This window comes from Cynocephalus volans, chromosome 7 (assembly GCF_027409185.1).
Source record: "Cynocephalus volans isolate mCynVol1 chromosome 7, mCynVol1.pri, whole genome shotgun sequence".
NCBI lineage: Eukaryota > Metazoa > Chordata > Mammalia > Dermoptera > Cynocephalidae > Cynocephalus > Cynocephalus volans.
In genome coordinates this window covers 733505-750450 of record NC_084466.1, presented here as the reverse complement: position 1 = coordinate 750450, position 16946 = coordinate 733505, and the positions used below count along the sequence as shown (strand labels likewise).

General features: G+C 58.4%; 1 protein-coding gene across 1 annotated transcript in view; it reads left to right on the top strand.

The window, feature by feature from the left end:
* TMEM255B (transmembrane protein 255B) overlaps positions 1 to 9255 on the top strand; it is a 42972-nt gene extending 33717 nt beyond the window's left edge. The window contains exons 7-9 of the mRNA XM_063102125.1: positions 514 to 673; positions 3743 to 3886; positions 7815 to 9255. Coding sequence (XP_062958195.1) covers positions 514 to 673; positions 3743 to 3886; positions 7815 to 7958 — 448 coding nt within the window. The 3' untranslated portion in view covers positions 7959 to 9255. The remainder of the gene's footprint in view (positions 1 to 513; positions 674 to 3742; positions 3887 to 7814) is intronic.
* Positions 9256 to 16946: the final 7691 nt, after the last annotated feature.

Sequence of the window (16946 nt, the reverse complement as noted above, 5' to 3'; positions counted from 1 at the left end):
CACCTCATGGGGAAATCAAGGCCCAGCCTTCCTGCCCTTCTGCGTGGTCTGATGCTGAAGCAGTGGGCATGGGCTGGATGTGGCTCTTCCCAGGTGGACATCCAGACTGCTCACGACAACCTGCTGCTATGGCCTCAGGAAGGCCGCCGAGCCAGCACCCCAGCTGCCTGCCCTGGCTGGCTCTTCTAGGGCCTCCTCCAGACTCAGAGACCTTCCTGGGATGGGACTTCGTTTGGCTCCAGCACTAACTTCCTCCCCAGCTCTTCTTCACTCAGCAATGAGGTCACCTGGCCCCAGGTGCAATGAGTGAGGGGAGGTCACCTGGCCACAGGTGCAATGAGTGAGGGGAGGTCACCTGGCCACAGGTGCAATGAGTGAGGGGAGGTCACCTGACCTTGGGTGTAACAGGAGATGGGAGGTCACATGACCACGGGGGTAACAAGCGAGGGGAGGTCACTGACCTCAGCTCTAACCCTCGCTGGGGGTGACGCTGTCCTTCCCTCCTGTGTGCAGTGCAGAGCAGTCGCCCGCCTACTACGAGTTTGTCGGCGTGAGCGGCTGCCAGGACGTGGTGCACCTGTACCGGCTGCTCTGGGCCTCGACGGTGCTGAACATCCTGGGCCTGCTCCTGGGCATCGTCACGGCCGCAGTCCTGGGGGCCTTCAAGGACATGGTGAGTGGCACCTCTGTGCATCTACAGCCGCTGCCCCTGGGCAGCCGGCGGGTCTCTGCTCACTGCTGGGGGACCTGTCTGCAGGGCATTAGTTAGGGTGCCCGCCGGTGGCTCCAACTGCTCCCACGGAAGTGGGCCTGGGTATTCCTGCCCACCTGAGTATTACCTGCTCACCTCCCCGTCCTAAGAAACAGCTCAGCACGGGGCGTCACGTCTCATCTTCCCACCGCTTCTCATCCGCCTCTTGTGGAATTAAAACAGTTTGGAGCCAACGATTTGGTACATCTGGGGTGGGCTTGGGTCCATATTTTAAAACTCCAGAGGTGACTCTGACATGGCCACAGCTGAGAATGCTGGCGGGACGGGGGGTGCTTCTGAATTTGAGCCCACTCAGCCAGCATGGGTGGGGGGCTGGCTCAGGCTGCGCCCCTCCTCACCAGGTCCTCTTGTCACCTTGGTGACACGAGGCTCACTTGGGGCTGGGCTGGGCAGAGCCCTTCCCTGCCCCGCCCCACCTCCTCCTGGGCACCTGTTTATTACGTTCATGGGTATCTTATTCTGTGCCCACAGAGCGGGGGACCACCTCGCCTCACGCCCCACACATGTGCGTGGATGCCCTGCAGGTCAAGTCAGACTGAGTCACCTTAATAGTTCCTGTGGGAGTCCTCGCTGCTCTGGCTGTCTGGAGACTTGGTCACTGGCCGTCTTAGTGACCTGGCCTGGGCCCCCTGGTATCTCCTCTCCTCAAAGTTTTCGCATCCCAGAGAAGAACAGCATCCCCGGGACACCCCAGTCCAGACCTCCGCCGCTCCACTCTCGATGCCCCCCAAGCTCCCACGCAGGTCACCAGATGTGTTTAAACTAAGACAAGCACCTGTGACAGCGGTGCTTGGCATGTGGGTGACTGTGGTCAGTCCCCGGTGGCTGTAGCAGCAGTCCTGGGTCAGGAATCTTCCTCCCAGTGGCTGGCAGGGTCCCACGGGGCGTTTGGGGGCATTCCTTGATGTAGGGCCTCTCTCTCTTCGACCAGTTCAATGTTTCCTCTCCAGCAGCTTTTCTAGGAGAAAATGGTGTTGGATTGTAGACTGGATACAAAAACGTAGGTCTGGCTGACGAGTTCCGATCCCCTCCCAAGCCGGGGTTCCAGGCTGTCCCCGGGGTGAGGGTCAGCGTGGCAGGTTTTCTGAGGGGTCTTCATTAAAGTGCATGAGAAGATGGCTGGAGCCTTTGGTCAGGAACGGAGAGATGCCCCGGAAGGGCCGGACCACAAAGCTGCATGTAAACCGTGCTCTGGACGGTTGTCTTTCTCAAGCCCCAAGCTCAGGGGTGTCGCAGAAGCGGGGAAGGCGGTTCCTTAATGCTCCGCACCTGCCGAGCAGACGCTCTTGCAAGTTCAACAGATCGCATCGTTTACAAACTACTCTAAGGAGCGACGGTGCGTCACTAACCACCACAAAGCTCTATGTGACCTTTTCAGTAAACCCGGGCATCGTGCAGGCAGGTCTCTCGCACCAGGACAGGAGCAGGAAAGGCAGCCAGTGTGCGTGGGGCGAGGGTAGGAGACCGAGTCAGCCACACGGGGGTCTTCAGAGGCAGCTCTGAGGCTGATTCAGCGTCCTCGGTGGGTCTTTGGTCCCCCTGCACTTGCCCCAGCTGACCCTCAGGGCTGCCACTGGCTCAAGCCTCCTGCCCCCTCCATCTTTTCCCTCCCCTCCATCTTTCTGAACTGCAGACGTGCCCCTCCCTGCTGAGACACTCGGGGACTTCCCAGACTGTCTGGGAGCAGCACGTGCAGCAGGACCACCTCTGTCAGACTCAACTGTGTCCCCGGCTCACCTTGGGCCACTCCCCCTGTACCTGTGGGCTCTGGGTGCAGAACTGTGACCAGCGCAGGGAATGCATGGCCTCCCGTGCACATGCACCTGCTGCGGGAAACCCCTCTCCTGCTCCCGTCTGGGGCCCAATGTCGATGGCTCCTTCCACCAGGTGACCTCAATTCACAGGAAAACCTTCCTGGAAAAACTGGGTGTCTTTTAAATTTCTTCCTGTCAGAGCAGTGGTGGGTGATCCCAGAGGAGGCCATTGTCTGGTCTCCTGAGCACCTACTGGAAATGCTGGTGCTGCAGGGAGGCTCTGAGGGGACTTTTCAAGGGCCCAGTGATGGTCCCAGCCTCAGGATGAATGCCTGGTCCTGATGATCTCCCCAAGCCCAGCACGGTGCAAATGCCGAGCAGAGGGGAGGCCGAGCTGCTCCCTGGTCCCCAGAGTCCTCCTGTCCGTCGCCAGCCTCGAGCCGTTGTCAGGAGGCTTCCCCGGCCCCCCCCAGCTCTGGCATGGCTGCGCGTGAGCTTGGAAGAAAGCGCAGTGCTGGGCTGGCAGGAACGGCCTCCCTCTAGGGGTGCTGGGCTTGGAGCGGGAGGGGCTGGCAGCAGAATCCTGGGTAGGGGACGTCTGACTCCCCCAGCTCGTGGGCCTGGCACAGCCCCACCATCTTTGGTCTGGGAAACCTACCCGGGCCCCCGGTGGGGAGCGGGGTGGGTGGGGGCGTGATCAGAGGCCCCTCTTATTTCCTTTTGAGAATTATAATCGCCCAAGTGAGTTCACCAAAGCACGGGGAGCTTCGAGGAGTTTGAATGACTTTAGTATAAGTTGCATTTCTCCAGAAATCCCTGTACTTGAGCAGTTTGTCATCAGTTAGCCGGGAGCCATTCTGCTAAGAGGATCTTTAAAATCAACACCTTCTGTGCTGAGATACCATGAACACTATGGTGGCTCCTGGAGAAATGCAAACCAGTGGTTCTCTTGCTTTTTTCTGAAACCACCAAAGAGCCTGAGCCAGGCCATCACCCAGTAGGATTTGGCATCGTGGTAGGTCCCTGGAAGGAACAAGTAGAAACACCGAAGTGAAATCATCCTGCATGAGGTGGATGGCAAGGGCGCTAGGGTCTCTCCTTTCAGACTTCATGGGAGGGATGATGGACCCCACACTCCTCCGGTGGCTCTAGGAGGGGCTGGGGTTGGCACAGTCCTGGTGTGCAGCAGCTAACTGCCTGTCTCCTTCTGTGACAGGTCCCTCTGTCCCAGCTGGCCTACAGCTCGTCCTCTCTACCTCAGATCCTCTACAACCCTGCTCAGCAGATCCTGGCCTACGCAGGCTTCTGCCCGCCGCCCACGGCTGCTCCAACACGCTTGTCCTACCCGTTGCCTCTTCAGGTAAGGCTGGCGTCCCCCACGGAGGTCAGATGTGCTCATCAAAGGCAGAGGGTCCCTTTTTCTGGCCGCTTGTCAGACATGCCAGGGGCTGCGGTTGGAGGGAGATGGGGCACCTGCACCCCCTGCCCCTGGTCTAGATGATGGTGGGGGGCGCAGCTGCCCCAGCTGGCGAGGGGTTGGGGACTGGCTGGGGGAGATGTGGCCTCCTTATGGGGATGGCTGACGGCCCGGCCAGGCATCTTTTCACTGCACGTGGTCCTCGCGATTTCATGGGGCTCCAACGCATCTGGCTCTTGTAGCCCATTCTTGTAGCCCACGTACCAGCTGCCAAAGGCTTGGGATGGTGTCCTCCCAGAGTGACTGAGGACGTGCCACGGGCTGCCGGCATAACCGATGTCCCATGAGCACAGCCAGGTTGTTCAGGCTGAGCCTCGTGAATTTGTCAACATCCAGACAAAATTTACCTTCAGGAGCAGCAGTTCCGTAGGGCTCCTCTGACACAAGGCTGTCGATGCGGGACTATTATGGGCAAGGGCACTGGAGGCCAAGCTCCAGTCTGTGCAGCAGCCTCTGCCTGTCCCATGTCCACGCCTGGTTTCACCTTCTCCTCTGTGTGCCAGGAAGCTCTGACCCGTGGCTGTGGGTGGACCAGGCCCTGAGGATGTGCATTTCCCCCTCGGCACTGTGGGTGCTCGGGCCGGGCACCCTGTGTGGGGGTGCGCTGGCCCTGTCAGTGCTGAGCAGCCCCCGCCTCTGCCACAGCATGTGGGATCCCCCCAAAGACAGCCCAAACTGTCTTAGATGTCTTCCTGTGCCTGCTGAAGGCACAGAGAGACCCCCCAGTGTAGACAGATCTAGGCTTCCATTTTGGGGTGGGGGCATCTGCTCACAGCCAGATTAACCTGGCAGTTCTTTAATGACAGCATTTTAACAGCAGCAGCGACAACCTGTCTGCAGAGCTCTCTGCACCAGGCACTGCTTGGGAAGTGCCTGGCGACGTGAAACGTGTCACGATGTGCTTTTGTGCTGGGGTAGCCAAGGCTGGGAGGGTGGGGTGTTTGTTCTGGAGTCACGTGTCTTCAGATGTCCCTCGAGGGGACCACTCCTGTTGAACAATATTGGTGGCAGTGAGACTTTGTGTAGAAAGAATGGCCATCTGGGGGAAGGCATGTTCCCGACTTTCAGGGCCCCAGACCGTGAACCCATGTGGAATGGCCAGTCATGAGCAAATGACAGCCATGTGGCCACCTTGGGCCCATGCAGGTGATGTCTGTGGAGGGAGTGGGGATGCTGCAGCTCGTGGAGCTGGAAGTGCCCAAGCCCTGGGGTGCAGCTGCCCTCAGCTCTGCCCAGGACGAGGCAGCTGGATTCTGCAGATGGCGGAGGCCTCTGGTCTAGCGTTATGTCCCCATGGAAGGGGCTGCTCCCTTCTCTCTCTGCCTGTTTCCTCCACTCACGTTGAAAATGAGCTGGGGCAGAGCTCCCTGCAAGTGTGTGTGGGCCCTGGGGTTCCCACAGGAGAAGTGGATGACAGCCCACCGTGAGGTTGTGGGGTGACCACTTGCCTAGCCATAAGAGACTCCTCAGTGGGCACCAGGCATTGGTCCCCACAGAGGCCATAGGTGGTTCCTGATCTAGGGAACACGAGGCCCCGCAGGGTGAGGCCTGCTCAGGAGCAGCGTCTCTTCCACTTCTGTGACCCGAGGAGGAACCACCTAATGGTCAGGAAATGGTGAGAGCATCTGCCATCAGCTCTGCAGTAGCACCCTGAGGGCGGACGCCTGCCCAGCAAGTCCCCCATCCTCAACGCTAGACACCTCCCGGGGCACGAGGGGGGCAGCGCGACTCCACCAGCCCCTCCTTCCTGGCGGGGACCTTAGGGCTGCTCCAGCACCTGTCCCGGAGCTGCCCTGGTTCTGGGGCTGCATCGTCTGGAGGCTCTGGCTGTGAGGGGGAAGGGAGGGCCCAGTGCCAGCTGTGCTTCCTGAGCCTGGGTCCCGACCGGATCCTGACCCCCCTGGTGGGGAGCTGGCAGTCACTCTGCTCTTGCAGGTGGAGAGGCCCGGGGGCTGGGTGACTCCCTGGGCCACGTGCAGTGCCCTACCCCATGTGGAAAAAGAAATTTAGCCCTGGTAGTGGCAGAGGACGTGGAAGATTCTGCTGTCCTGAAACGCGGGCTCACGGGGCGCTGGTGGGTGCATCTGCTTCATCCCGGGGGTCCCTTGGCCCTTCACATCAGGTCACTCTCCCCTCCCCCCCCACCGAGGCTGGGCGCCCCTCCCGATGGCCTAATCAGCTTTTGTCGCCAGCACATTCAGGAGCGTAATTACATACATGTTGATAATCAGGTGTGGGAGGAGGCGGGTCAGATGAGGCCCCGCATGTTTCCGCAGGGGGAAGGCAGCAGGAACGGGAAGGAAGTGTTGTAAGTGCTCCGTCGAAGCCATTAGCAGAAAAAAACACTCCCATGTAGAAGACGGCAGGAGTGTGGCAGGTCCTGGGCTCGCTCTGAGCAGCCGGTGACGAGGACATTCTTAAAGGACCCACCTTCCTTGTGCCCAGCAGCCCGCTCATCTCAAAATACAGGGGCATCGATGAGGTCTTGTGAAGGAGGACGCAGCAGAGGTTCAGCTCGCACCCTGCTACCTAGCCATCTCTTGTCTGTCCCCCTGATGGGGTCCCTGTGGGCAAGGCCTGTCTCCGTGAGCCCCTGCCTATGGCGGGGGTTATTCCATGGCTCCTGGTGTTTTACTCCATGGCGTGTGGTCATTTGCTCCGTGCCTTGTGGTGGCTTACGCTGTAGTTTGTGGTCATTTATTCCGTGGCTTGCAGTGGTTTTCTCCGTGGCTTGTGGTGGTTTTTTCCGTGGCTTGTGGTCGTTGGCTCTGTGGCTTGGGGTGGCTTGCTCCATGGCTTTTGGCCATTTACTCTGTGGTTTTTGTAGTCATTTACTCCATGGCTTGCCTGGCTGCTCATTTCCAGTGAGGAACGGGGTGGACACTCAAGGGGTGGGAGCCAGAGCTCCCAACAGACCTGAGGGAATGTTCCGTAGAGGCTCACTTACGCGTGCCTTTGAGAGATAGAAATGGAGGTGAGCAGGGGCCTCCGCCACTGATCCCGAAAGCCCAGGCTGTCAACCCCAATGTCACAGTCACCCCTAAGCAGAAAAAAATTAAGAGGTTAGCAGATGGAGAAAGACTGGAAATTTTATTGATTGAAAATCTGTGTCATTGCCCAACTTTTCTTCAAAGCCTGGAATCACTTCTACTTGATCCTACGTGCATGAGTCAGGGTTCCGCAGAGAAGCCGACCGATAGGCTAATGTATGTGCATAAGCTCCACATACGCATGCGCACACACGGAGAGAGACGGGTTAATTTATTTTAAGCGACTCATTCTGGTGGTGGTGGGAGCTGCAAGTTGGAAACCTGCAGGGCAGGGGCAGATCCCCTTGTCCGCAGGGGCCTCTGTCTTCTGCTCTCGAAGTCTTCAGTGGAGCAGGCGAGGCCCCCACGTGAGGGTGGTGACCTGCTTTACCCAGAGTCACTGACTGGAGTGTTAATCTCATGTGAAAAACGCCTTCATGGAAACACCTAGGCACGGTTGGGCCACGGATGTGGTTGGCGCCCTGGCCCGGCTTAGCTAACACCAAATGAGCCATCACGCTAGGCTGGGAGTGTCGATGCTCTTGGTTTTCTCTTTAAAACTCGAAGTGTCGGGTGAGCCCAGGGGACCCGGCTCCCAGTCGCCGCAACTGTGGGTGCTGGAGTCTGGTGAAGGCTCTGGGGCTGAGGGGGCTGAGGAAGCCCGTGGGGTGAGGCTGGAAGAGCAGAGTCTGTGCCTGGGCCCCTCTCCTCTGCTGGGGCCGGGACGGAGCCGCGTCCCCTCGCGTGACACTGCTGACAGCGCCCTCTCTGTTTGGTTGCAGCCCTCCGCCGACCTCTCTCTGTCCGAGGACTCGTGGCCTCTCTCCCAGGCCAGCTCCGGCTCCAGGCCTCCGCCCAACGCCCCGTCGCTCCGGGCACCAGCCTATTTCCTCCCAGGAGAGAAACCACCTCCCTACGCACCCTGACACGGAGGTGGCAGATAGAAAAATAGCTTGTTTTGGGTTTGTTAAAAAAAAAAAAATCAGCATTTAGACACCCTCTTTCTGTGGCCGGCCTCCTAGAAAATCCAGAACATTCCAGAAGTCTGTGCCCTCCTCCGCCTTCCTGGGCACATCCCCGGCCAAGAGAGGCCACGGCCAGTGGCAGGAAGTGGAGCCCACCTGACCGCGGCCCAAGTCACCTCTGGCCCCTGCCTCTCCCAGCGTGGAAACTAACTCTGAGTGTTGCTGGAGATTCCCACCTGGAGTCTGCTTGCTCGAAAGAGGCTGTTCTGGGTTTGTCAACACTTAGAGGAAACAGTTTCCTTCCCTTACCATTCTCTTAATTAAATAGCGCTTCCTATGGTTATTTTGCAAAGGGAACACGGCTGCTGTATCCCTGCGTGAGGACTGTTTTTAGGGGAATGTGTCGTATGTTTATTATTTATACGGTGTTTCCCCAGGAAGGGGCAGGGTCTCTGCCCACCCCTCAGTGCGTGGTCTCCTGGCATTTGCTTGGAGCAAGAACACGCTCTGGCTCGAGTATCCGGCACTGTTGCTACAGGCCCGTGTGTGCCCTGCTGTCTTTCCCAACACTGGGACACCATCCGCTGCCTCCCCTGGTGACACGTTCCCATCGAGCTACTTCTTACTCGTGGCATCATTCTCTGTGGTCGTTTCTGGGGCTGTCCCAGGGCTCAGAACCTCCTTGTCTCTGAGTTTCCAGCCGCTGCTCTAAGTGGGGTGTCGGGGAGGGGAGTGGGGGTGTTTTCTGGGTCCCTCCGCTGAGAGCCTGGGGCTGCACCTCTCCCTATACAAACCAGGAGCTGTGTGCTGGGGCCCCACCTGTGCCCGCCTCTGCCAGACACACCTGGTGTGGCAGGTGAGCACCCCTGGAAGTGGCTAGGCCCTGGGCTGCGTGGACGACCGGGGCCCCGTTTGCAGGACACGCCTCCCCGGAGCCTGCCGCTTTCCAGTGTTGACTATTTCGAGTGAATGCAGAGAGGCTTTAGCCTCTGACCTGTTCGAGAGACAGATCCTGCCTTGGGAACGTCCTGCCGTCCCCGCTGAGGACCCACCCCGCCCCGGGCAGACCGTCACAAGGCACCGTGCTTCTCAGGGCCCCTCATCTTCCCCAAACCACTTGCTCTCTGCTAAATGGGCTCCGTCTCCCCCTGTGATGACGGCATATGAGCCCCTAAATCTCACTGCTCTTTTGGGTATTCACGTTTCTCTCCTGTGATGCCCCGTGTGTGTAATAAACTCGCTCACCCTGTCTCCTGTGCATCTGCCTGCTGTCAGTTTATTTCACAGAATCAGCTATGGCAGCTGGAGGGCAGAGGGAGGTCTTTCCTCCCCTGAACAGCCCTGGGTCTTTGGGAGAAAAGAGATAAGTGGGAGCGAAGGGGACGCAGTCGGGATGTGGCCTTCCGCTCCCCCTGCTGGCCACAAGCCTCAACTCTGTCTGACACTCAGGTTCTCACCTGACACAGAAGCGTCACACGTCCCATCTTCTGAGCACAGAAGGTTCGCCATGAAGCAGGCACCGCACGCGGGCACACAGCAAGGTGCCAGGCCAGCGCGCAGAGAACCGGGGACGGGCCAGGCCCAGGAGTTGCTGGCTGCTCTCTGAACGGCAGCAACGGTCACTGGTCTGTGAACCTAACACCATTTATTATTATTTTGTTAAATTTAGCCTCATGTGGGCTGGCCGGTTCGCTCAGTGGGTTAGACGCAGCCTTATAACACCAAGGTCACAGGTTCAGATCCCTGTACCGGCCAGCTGAAAAAAAAAAAAAAATGCCCACGAGCCTGTTTTCCCAGAGACTGTGATCTTGTCCCCTCCTTGGTGCTGACTAACGTTGGGACTGGCACAGCCCCGGCTTCCCCAGGACTGGGAACAAGGCCCCATCCCCCTCAGGACCGGGAGTGTGGCCCCGGCCTCCTGACGACCATGAACAAGGCTCCAGCCTCCTTTTTCGTCCTGACGCTTCTTTGGAAGTTGAGGTCCAAGGCCACTGAGAACTCCAGGGATAGAAGCCAGCGCGCTTGTCGATCTGGAATTCTGGTCACGTGATCAGTGGCCAGTCTTGCTGATGGTTTGACTTGCTTTGGGCATATCTTTAAAGATAGCAAAACTAGCAAAAGCGACTCAACTGGCTGTGTCCGAAAGCTCTGCTTCAGTGAAATAACGTAAAGTGTTAAAACCTCCTTTGTCTGTCTTTTTAGTTCCCAATTTTGGTGCCAACCATCTTGCAGCCCCCTGGCTTCCAAAGCCCCTTTGGATTCTCAGCCAGAGTCTGAGTCCCCCTTCTCGTCTCTCCTGAGTCATCCAAGCCCACACGGCGGTGCCCATGGCTACTTGACCCCCAGGCCCTGGTTGAAGCCAGCCTCCGACATGCTGAGAACAAAGCCCAAGCCGTGGCTGGGGTGTCTCCACCCTGGTGGCTCTTCCAGGAAGGGGCAACGTCTTCTGCCATCACCAAAGAAACCCGCTTGGACATCATATAAAACAGCGATGTGGAAAAGAGAACTCAGATGCCTGACTGTGTGGCCCTGTCTAGATTACGCAGCAGAACGTGGGAGATTCTTGTTTCCGATGGCTGTAAAGAACCGGAGAAGTCTCGTGGCCATTTGGGGGAAGGAAGGCAAATCTCACCACCGCCCTTTGCAGCCCAGTCATGTCCTTGGCTCCCTTTGGAGGGTCACACAGACTCTGCCCTGGCCTGGGGGAGGTGGGGACCATGGGAACGTCACGCCCTGGGCTGCAGCTTGAGGGGTGTCGGGGTGCCAGCGTCCCATTTCCCCTAATGCCAGCTCTGCGCAGAAAGGCAGAGGACAGCTCATCAGTTTCTAAGTCACACGTGCAAATGTGGGGACTTTGAGTACAATTTGGGAACTGAGTACAATTCGGGAACTGGACAGCCACAGATACTCTCATCTGTATTGAGAGTTACATGAGGATATTAGTAGATCATCGTCCTCACAATTGACCGGAGTGTCCCCCGCCAGCTCCCGGCTCGGGGAGACACGTGGATTGTGACCCCCCTTTCCGACGCGTCCCTCCTTGTCAGCCTCCGTTCCAATGCCACGCATTTCCCGGTAATCTCTGCTTAGCCTTTATCTGGGTGTCACCCGGCCATTGCTGCCTGTGTCAGTGATGTGATTCCAAACTCACATCTGTGAAGACATCACCCTCACCTGTCCGTTTTGCTCAACGTCAGAGCGGGTTCTGCCAGCTTCGTCTTCCCATAGCATCTGTCAGAAGATGCTGGACCTTGTGTGACCACCGTCCTTGTGCATTTGTGAGTCATTCCAGATCCACTGCGGGCCTTGAGGCCGTCAGCACAGTGTGGAGCATCTGCAGGTCCCCACTCCCCCAGCACAAATGGGGGCCCCTGCACAGCGATGACGAGGGGTCGTCTACTTTTCCTGTGGGAGTAGGTTCAGAGAGTTGTAAACGGGCCGGAGGCGCTCAGGGGTTCTTCTCAGAGATTTATCAGCAGGAGCGTCCTCTGGGGCTGGGGTCAGGGAGCCTTGTTCCGTGGAACGAGCTTGAACTGAGCAATGAATGAGCAATGAATTGGAGGCTCTGCAGGCTGCAGGGACCAGGCACTCGCGCCCGCGGAGGGGAGAGCGCCCCGCTGTGCTCCCGCGGCTTCCTCCCCGGGTTCTCACCGCATCCCAGGGGAGGGTCTGTGGACACTGACAGCACTGTCGCCATGTGTCTGGTGTTTCTCTGCGTCCTGAGCACTGGGGGCTCGACCTCTGACCTCCTGAAGCTGGCCCAGCACTGGCTCTGGGGAACCTCTGTCCCCTGGAGCCTCAGCCGCCACTCCCTGGAGGCCGAACAGCATGACACACGTGAGGAACCACCTTCTCCCTTGTGCGACCCCGGGTCAGGGTCGTGCAGCACCAGGAGGGTCATCAGAGTGTCCCCAGGACTATTTTCCCAAACCCACATTCCTCTTCCCTGGCCGGGTCGCCTAAAGATCCAAGAGCCGTGAAAACATTAAACTCTAAGTCAGCAGTGTTGTTCTTGGCCACAAAGATGTCTCAGTCCCTTACCCCAGCCACAAAGAATGTAAGCAAGTCACTCACACACCCTCGGTCCCCAGGGCAGCCCCCCACCCTGGCCACGGCCCTGGCCCATGCCTGGTCTACAGTGTGGGCTGGGTCCATTCTCGGGTGGGCCCAGCGCTGGCAAAGCCTTCGCCCTCACGTGATGGTGGAGTCTGGCATGGCCCCCTCTCGAGCCCCACGTTCGCAGGGGCCCCTTGGACTCAGTCGTGCTGGGGTCTGCTGCCTCCCCTCAGGGAGCACTGACACCCTACAGCATGGATGAGCATGGGCGCTCAGTGAGGAGCTGGGCACAGCAGGTCCACGTTGTGTGGTTACACTTACCTGAGATGTCGGAACAGGAAAGCCACGGAGACAGAAAGCAGACAGGTGAGGGGGTGGGGGGAGTGACTGCCAGTGGACATGGGGGTCATCTTCTGGGGTGATGAAAATGTCCTGGTGCTGGACAGTGGAGGTGACTGGACACCTTGTGAATGCACTAAAGTCCAATGAACAGTAACTCCTACAGTGGGAATACTACCGTCTGCGAACTACATGTCAATGAAAAGGGGACATGATCATTGCAGCACCCCCAAAGCTGTCCTAACCTCAGCGAGTGCATGGGATGCATCCAGCAGTGCTGGTGGCACACTGCATGCTCAGTGACCAAGAGCGATTGTCACTGTCACTGCAAAGGGCTACTGCTGGCTGCATCTCAGAGCACTGCCATGTCCTCTGCCGCAGCCGCCACACCCGCCCTGCCTGTCCTGCAGCCTGATGGGTAGCAGGGATGCCCTCCAGATTTTGGGGACCCACAGAGTTGTGTGATGCACAAAGGTGGAGAAAAAAGTCCAGGGGGGCACGGTCTTCACTCAACTAGCGGATCCTTAGGTGGCAACAGCTACGTATAAATTTCCTCTTTCCAAAACATTTGAATTATGAAATTTAATGAACATGCAGAAAAAGTGCTTAAGGCAGAGGTGTGACACAGGCCTAATTAGAAATCCCGCGGCCACAACAGGAGGCCCTCAGGGGCCCCCTCCGCTCTGCCCCTCCTGGAGGGCTCGCGTCCTTCTTGCTTTTCTGTGACTTGCTTCCTCCGACCATGTCAGAGGCTTCTTTTGCTTTGCCCCCGCTGCAGGCTCCTGCATGTGGCCCTTCCTCGCTGTTTACTGGCTATGGGCAGGCGTTCGGGTACCTCTGCGTCTTCTGCCTCCGTGAGGAGTCTCCCGTGCATATGTGGGTGCACGTGGCATGAGTTCGTCTGGGTGTGGCTTTGTCTGGGGCACATAGGGATGGCTGGAAATGCTGCCCGCAGCAGATTGGAATCCCCCGCTTTGCCAGACGGGCCATGTCCTGTCTGCGTGGCTGACTTAGGAACGTCTCACCAGCAGGGTCAGGGCCTCCTGTCGTGCTAAGTCAGCAAGACGGGGCATTAACAGATTTGAGAATCTTTAACATCTCTGCAACGTAGGGATGTCGCCTCGTGTTTTTCTCACGGTGCTGGTAATTTGCCTTTTCCTCCTTATTAACAGAGCGCACTGGCATTTGACAGGCCGATTGGCCACCGGATTGTCCTGTTCTGTCTGGTGCCACTTTGGGTCTTTTGCCCAATATTCTGTTGGGTCGTTACTTTCACTTAATGATTTGAGGAACTCATCATCCATTCCGGATGGGAGCCTGCGTTTGTTATGTGTGCCCCGCGAGATCTTCCAGGTAGACCTTCTCTTCACACACTCTGTACAGTGACGTTGACGAACGGAAGATCCTGATTTTAAGGTGGCCCTTTTGTGCTTTATTTAAGAACTCCTTCCTGTGCAGGGTCATGAAAATATTCTTCTATGACAGGCATAAGAAAACTTTTTCTCTAAAGGACCAGATGGGTAATATTTCAGGCTTTGTGGGTCAGGTGCTGTGTCCAAGCCGCTCAACTGCGCTGCTGAAGCGCCGGAGCAGCCACAGACAACAGCAGGTCACCAGGGAGGTCCAGGGCACAGACAACGCTCTAGCTGCAAAAGCAGGCAGGGCCACTAACACCCCCAGGCTGTGCCTGACTATATTAACATTCTCCTCTAAACACTTACAGCTTTCCTTACAATTAAATTCGAAATCCACGTATTTGGTGTATTATGTGACTTAAGAAAGAACTTTCATTTTCACTAGAGCAGTGTTATTTCACAGACGTGATTTTGTCCCAAGCGCAATAAAGGAAGGTGTGGAAAAAATTTTCACTGTCATCGTTGAGTGTGTCCAGCAGGAGGGGATGACGGGCAGTGAGGACCATCCCTCCTCCTCCACAGTGCACAGTCAGGACCATCCCTCCTCTCCCACAGCGCACAGTCAGGACCACCCCTCCTCCTCCACAGCGCACAGTCAGGACCATCCCTCCTCCACAGCGCACAGTCAGGACCATCCCTCCTCCTCCACAGCGCACAGTCAGGACCATCCCTCCTCTCCCACAGCGCACAGTCAGGACCATCCCTCCTCCTGCACAGCGCCCAGTCAGGACCATCCCTCCTCCTCCACAGCGCACAGTCAGGACCATCCCTCCTCCTCCACAGCGCACAGTCAGGACCATCCCTCCTCCTCCTCCACAGTGCACAGTCAGGACCATCCCTCCTCTCCCACAGCGCACAGTCAGGACCACCCCTCCTCCTCCACAGCGCACAGTCAGGACCATCCCTCCTCCTCCTCCACAGTGCACAGTCAGGACCATCCCTCCTCTCCCACAGCGCACAGTCAGGACCACCCCTCCTCCTCCACAGCGCACAGTCAGGACCATCCCTCCTCCAGCACAGCGCACAGTCAGGACCATCCCTCCTCCACAGCGCACAGTCAGGACCATCCCTCATTTTCCCCCACAGCGCACAGTCAGGACCACCCCTCCTCCACAGCGCACAGTCAGGACCATCCCTCCTCTCCCACAGCGCACAGTCAGGACCACCCCTCCTCCTCCACAGCGCACAGTCAGGACCATCCCTCCTCCACAGCGCACTGTCAGGACCATCCCTCCTCCACAGCGCACACTCAGGACCATCCCTCCTCCACAGCGCACAGTCAGGACCACCCCTCCTCCCTCCACAGCACACAGTCAGGACCATCCCTCCTCCACAGCGCACAGTCAGGACCACCCCTCCTCCTCCACAGCGCACAGTCAGGACCATCCCTCCTCCACAGCGCACAGTCAGGACCATCCCTCCTCCTGCACAGCGCACAGTCAGGACCACCCCTCCTCCTCCACAGCGCACAGTCGGGACCACCCCTCCTCCTCCACAGCGCACAGTCGGGACCACCCCTCCTCCTCCACAGCGCACAGTCGGGACCATCCCTCCTCCACAGCGCACAGTCGGGACCATCCCTCCTCCACAGCGCACAGTCGGGACCACCCCTCCTCCTCCACAGCGCACAGTCGGGACCATCCCTCCTCCACAGCGCACAGTCGGGACCACCCCTCCTCCTCCACAGCGCACAGTCGGGACCATCCCTCCTCCTCCACAGCGCACAGTCACGACCATCCCTCCTCCTCCACAGCGCACAGTCAGGACCTCCCCTCCTCCTCCACAGCGCACAGTCAGGACCACCCCTCCTCCTCCACAGCGCACAGTCAGGACCACCCCTCCTCCTCCACAGCGCACAGTCAGGACCATCCCTCCTCCACAGCGCACAGTCAGGACCATCCCTCCTCCTCCACAGCGCACAGTCAGGAACATCCCTCCTCCTCCACAGCGCACAGTCAGGAACATCCCTCCTCCTCCACAGCGCACAGTCAGGACCATCCCTCATTTTCCCCCACAGCACACAGTCAGGACCACCCCTCCTTCTCCACAGTGCACAGTCAGGACCATCCCTCATTTTCCCCCATAGCACACAGTCAGGATCATTCTGTGTTTCTTCTGCAAAGGGTACAGTCAGGTTCACTTCTTGTTTGTTCGACCCTGCGCGCAGTGAGGACTCTAGTCTGTTCCTAGCTGTGGCGCACAGTCAGTCCGTACTGCATGCTCTGGCAGTCCTGCCGTCCTTCCAGCTCGGCCCTGCCTGGACCCAGGGTGGGGCAAGGCTGCAACATTACGGTCCGTCTGGGGGATTGTGTTGCAGCATTTGGCTCCGTGTCCATTTTGCTTTTCCTTGGCAGTAACAGAGTAGTGCCTGGCGCCCTCCGAAGTCACACAACAATGTCCAGGGAGCAGAGGTGCCTGAGCTCTACCCGGACACAGGCAACACCCAAGCAGACAGGGGACGTGCTGGAGCCACTGGCTGCTGCCGCACAGTTCAGCCTCCAAAGCAGAGTGTTTGCTCTTCTCTGCTCTTGGCTGCGCTGACCTTCTCGAGAGCATTGGGGCTGGAAGGAGGAGGCTCTCAGCTGCCAGGGGAGCATTCCAGAAGAACATTCCAGAGCTGTCTCCAAAGTGACCGAAACCACAGATCTGAGGGGAGGCTGCCGTGCCAGGCTGAGATGGATCCGGCCCCTGGTGGTTTTGGGCTCCTGAGGCTGCAGGAGGCCACATGGTGGGCAGCACAGTGGTCTCTGGGGTCCCGGGAGGCAGTGCTTCCCACGCTTCTCAGAGCTGTGCTTGGCGGCCCCAGAGCCACTGGGGCTGGTGAGTTGGCCTGCGGGGTGAGCAGACGGCATCCACGCCTGAGCCCTGCCTGCACACAGATACACAGCCCGGGCCGTGTCCTTGCAGCTCCCAGCCCTGCCTGGCCGTCCTCAGCCCCACCTGCCCCTGTCGTCCCACAGCCAGCACAGGGGCCCTGGCTTCAGGGTCCTGTTATGATGTGAGCCACCCTAACATCCACCCTATCACCACCTAGAGTGGAGAAAGGGCATTTCCTGCATAAAATGCACAGTGCCATTGGACGAGGCTGGTGGGAGCCCTGACATCCAGGCAGTGTCGCTGGCTGGAGTGGACATCTCTG